We start from the raw sequence: 3827 nt of genomic DNA, 5'->3' as shown, positions 1-3827 counted from the left end.
CTTTAGTGTCACCTATAAACAATGTTGTCTACGTATGATCGATTTAAACAGTAAAACCAAAATGTTAGTTTGTAGAGGAATAAGCCCACATAATATGAACAAAAATTAAAAATAAAACCAAAAATGTTAATTCGACATAGTTCAAAATTGATTGTGTTATTTTGATTACAAAAATCGTTGAAGAAAAAAACCTACAATTTCATTTTCAGGAAATCTCCACTGTAAGCGAACAAAAATTCGCAAATATTGATAAGCCAATCCTTCGATCAAGCATTTGAACGGTTTGATCCACAACAAGGGACCATTGCGAATTGTCCAATCAAAACCAGTGTTAGATGCCATCGTTCGTAGCTTCGCCAGTGGTAAAGTACAAAGTCTGAACTGAACTAAATGTGTTGGCCCGTTCGACGTCAGATATATAGTTTGCATCGCAACGCCTCAATATCATTGGTGAATTGAACACGCCATACCCATAGACAGTGACCACTTCTGATGAGTTATTCAATTTGTAATCCTTGTCCACGAGTTCAATACTGCCAACGGTATCGCTGAATTCTAACGGCGTTTTCAGTGTAATTTTGGCAATATCAAATGCACCAACAAGTAAATGACTATAATAAGGGTGATATGCAATGTTCTCTTTTTCGACTTTGATTAGGTTTTTTTCCAATGCAACTTTCGTACCAACTACCACATAAATATATGGGGCGCCAGCCACACAATGAGCATTCGTGATAATTTCCTTTTTTGACAGAATAAATGCGGTACATTCAGACAGCATTGCTCTATAAGCATCAGTTGACTTGTCTTTGAATAGATACAAATATCCTGTAATAAAATCGTTTCGTCTCAGTACAAGCAAAAATTAACGCACACAAAATTGATAGAATATTTGAATCGAAAATTCACACGAAAAAAGAATAAAAATGATTCTAAAGCTGACTTACTTGTAGGGGCATTGATTCCAGCTACAAACTTTGCCTGTGACATGTTTTCAATTACTTCGCCCTTGAGAAGAGCTTGCGAGAAAAAGCCATCTGTTCATTAGAAAAAAAAATTGAAATTTTAAAATGAAAAATCTCTTGGAATTATAAAAAGCGTGTACGAAAACAAAATTTGTCTTACAATTTCCTTGAAGTTCCTAGAAAAAGAAATTTCGTGTTCACTTTCAATTCTACAGAAATATCGCATTTTGTTGGATAAAAATGAAAATGATAAAGGAAAAGAAAAAACTTACCGAAAATTCAACGCTGAATAGCACCAAAAACAAACCGTGTAGTAGATTCATTTTAATTTGCCAACGAAACAGAGTTTTAACCTGTTGCACAATGACAATAGAGAACTTTCTTGTACTCTTTGAGAAGAGATCCTTTGAATTCGTTTGGTCTCCCCCTAGGGGCTTCCATGTATATTCCATCCAAGAAATATACACCATAGATGACAGTCATACGAAATATTCACAATACTGGCAAAATATGCACCATATTCACGGAATATACACGATATTCATGAAATATACACCTCATATTCACGATCGGTAACAAAGATTCGACATTGCCGTAAACACATATTTTTTACATGCTGTGTATATTCTGTGAATATGGTGAATAATATACACGGATTATATGCAATATTCACGAAATATTCACACAAATATGAATGTATATTTTGACTTAAAAGCCCCTAGGTCTCCCCTATGCGGTGGCGCCTCTTTTATCACATTCATCTACCAATAGCCGACACGTGCACTGCAACGTATAATTCAGTTATGAAATTTACGAATTGAGGTCTACTAACACTATGTAACAAATTTCAAAGAAAAATTTCCCCAAAAAAGAGGAGGCTCATTTCCAAGGTTTTTTTGGCCCACTTAATCCAAATCTGATACGGATAGCAATGAACGTATCTTGAAAACTAGACGTGCCAGTACAAACTAACGCCAGATTTGGTTTAAGTGGCCCCAAAAAATCTTTGTAAATAAGTTCCCTTCTCTGTAGTTGTTCCTTGTTGTTGCATAGTGTAATCATATTCAGACACTAAATGAAGCTCAATAACAAAATTCCTTTGATGGACACGTGTAGCTGATAGAACTTGTGTAAATTGATAGCAAAAAATGGAATACGTTCGAAAACATTTTAAATTCTTTTGTTCCCCAGCCTGATGATGTTCCTAAAAAGAGCGAAACGTCGCATGATAAACGAATAATCATTTTCGAAGATGGCTTTAGCCCAACACATCACTTTTGTATCTATACAGATGGAATGAAAAAACCGCTGCGCGTGTACACCAAAGGAATTTGGTGCATGTGATGCTGGAGGGCACAGTATATATGAATGGGTGAGATTGAAAACAAGACATATTTCCACAGTATATTTAAATGAAACACCAAAGAAAGATTTTTTTAAAGTGTAACATCGGCAGAGAATTTTTCGAAGTGAAACACCGCGTGTTACATCTCAATAAAATTTGTTTTCCATGATTCACTTGGAAAAACGTTTGCCCATTGAGCCATCATTCAACCAGCTCGGATGTTCCTATTCCCTCGGACGCCGAAAACTCATTCTATTTCGCTCACACTTACGTGCAATTTTTACCCGTATTGTTATACATGTCAACAAAGCAGTCTGCTTCACCGTAGGAAAGTAGTGCGCAGTAAGGAAACAAGAACGTACATGTTTTGGCAACGTGGCTTCACTAGTGATTATGAATGAACGTAATTTCTCGTTACATTTCTCATTACGTTCATTCATAATCGCTATAATGCAACGTTGCCGAAACCTGAACGTTCTTGTTCGTTACTGCGCACTTCTTTTCTACAGTGAAGCAGACTGCTTTATTGATGTGTATAACAATACGGGTATAAAACACCAGCGCTCCGAGGTTTTCATACAAACTTCCCATGTAGACGACCCGAAACAGGCAAAAATCGAAAAAAAAGTTAAATTTTTTTTCGATTCTGGTACAGTATTTCATGTGACCAATCCATTGGTGTTATCACCACATCGAAATTCGCATTCCCTATCAATAAAATTATCATGCATTCCTAGAACCGAAACACCATCCAACAAGTATTTACAAACGAAACACTAGCGCAAACGTTTTTCAAAGTGAATCATGGAAAACAAATTCTATTAAAACATAACACGCGGTGTTTCACTTCGAAAAATTCTCTGCCGATGTTACACTTTAAAAAAACCATTCGTTTTTGTATCATAACGATATATTGTCAGGATATGTCTTGTTTTCAATCTCACTCATTCATATTATGTGTGTACGTTGATATTCAAGTTATGAATTCATTTCAGAGTGACTAGAATTTACTTTAAGGGTACTTTCTTGTTCAATGCGTGATGTAGCGTTATCATGTATATATGAGTGGTCGAGAATAAAAATGACCGAAGTTGAACCACTTAGGGATAACCGTAACACAATATTCTTGATTTTTAAAAGTGCAACATGAATCCCGTTCGCTTGGAAGTGAATCGTAAAATATCTGTGGACTATAGAAATCGTGTTTCACTTTAATTGAAACAAAAATGTACGATACACTTCCAAGTCCATTGGAATGATGACTAATCTTAATGGTGGTTTTGGTTGTGACTTGATTTCGGAGTGAAAATTAAGTGGTAAGGAGCGCGAATTTCAATGTGCCGATAATACCAACGGTGCACACAAAATACTCTATTAGAATCTAAAAACATTTTTTTAAAACTTTTCTTCGATTTTTGCCTGTGTTACGACCGTGTACATGACAGGTATGTATGAAATTCTCGGAGCACGGCGCGGCGCGGCTGCAATTATAGATTGATTTATATGGTAAAATCTAC

At 35.7% G+C, this 3827-nt stretch overlaps 1 protein-coding gene across 1 annotated transcript; it reads right to left on the bottom strand.

Moving 5' to 3' along the window:
* Positions 1 to 331: 331 nt before the first annotated feature.
* Positions 332 to 1344, bottom strand: LOC129573527 (uncharacterized). Its single transcript, XM_055454127.1, has 4 exons — positions 1238 to 1344; positions 1126 to 1141; positions 948 to 1037; positions 332 to 828 (listed from the first exon to the last, which is right to left on the bottom strand). Exons 1-4 carry the CDS (start codon positions 1286 to 1288, stop codon positions 332 to 334), a joined length of 654 nt encoding a protein of 217 aa, XP_055310102.1. The 5' UTR covers positions 1289 to 1344.
* Between the last annotated feature and the right edge of the window lie 2483 nt (positions 1345 to 3827).

This window comes from Sitodiplosis mosellana, unplaced genomic scaffold (assembly GCF_009176505.1).
Source record: "Sitodiplosis mosellana isolate CC-2019 unplaced genomic scaffold, AAFC_SMos_1.0 Smas_scaffold_6099, whole genome shotgun sequence".
NCBI classification, from domain to species: Eukaryota; Metazoa; Arthropoda; class Insecta; order Diptera; family Cecidomyiidae; genus Sitodiplosis; species Sitodiplosis mosellana.
The sequence above is the reverse complement of the archived record's forward strand: the minus strand, read 5'-3'. Positions and strand labels throughout refer to the sequence as shown.

Excerpts from the sequence above, each read along its gene's own strand:
- LOC129573527 (XM_055454127.1), bottom strand. The coding sequence starts at position 1,288 with ATGAATCTACTACACGGTTTGTTTTTGGTGCTATTCAGCGTTGAATTT. Across the intron at positions 829-947 it reads TGGAATCAATGCCCCTACAA|GATATTTGTATCTATTCAAA; the intron begins GTAAGTCAGCTT and ends ATTTTATTACAG.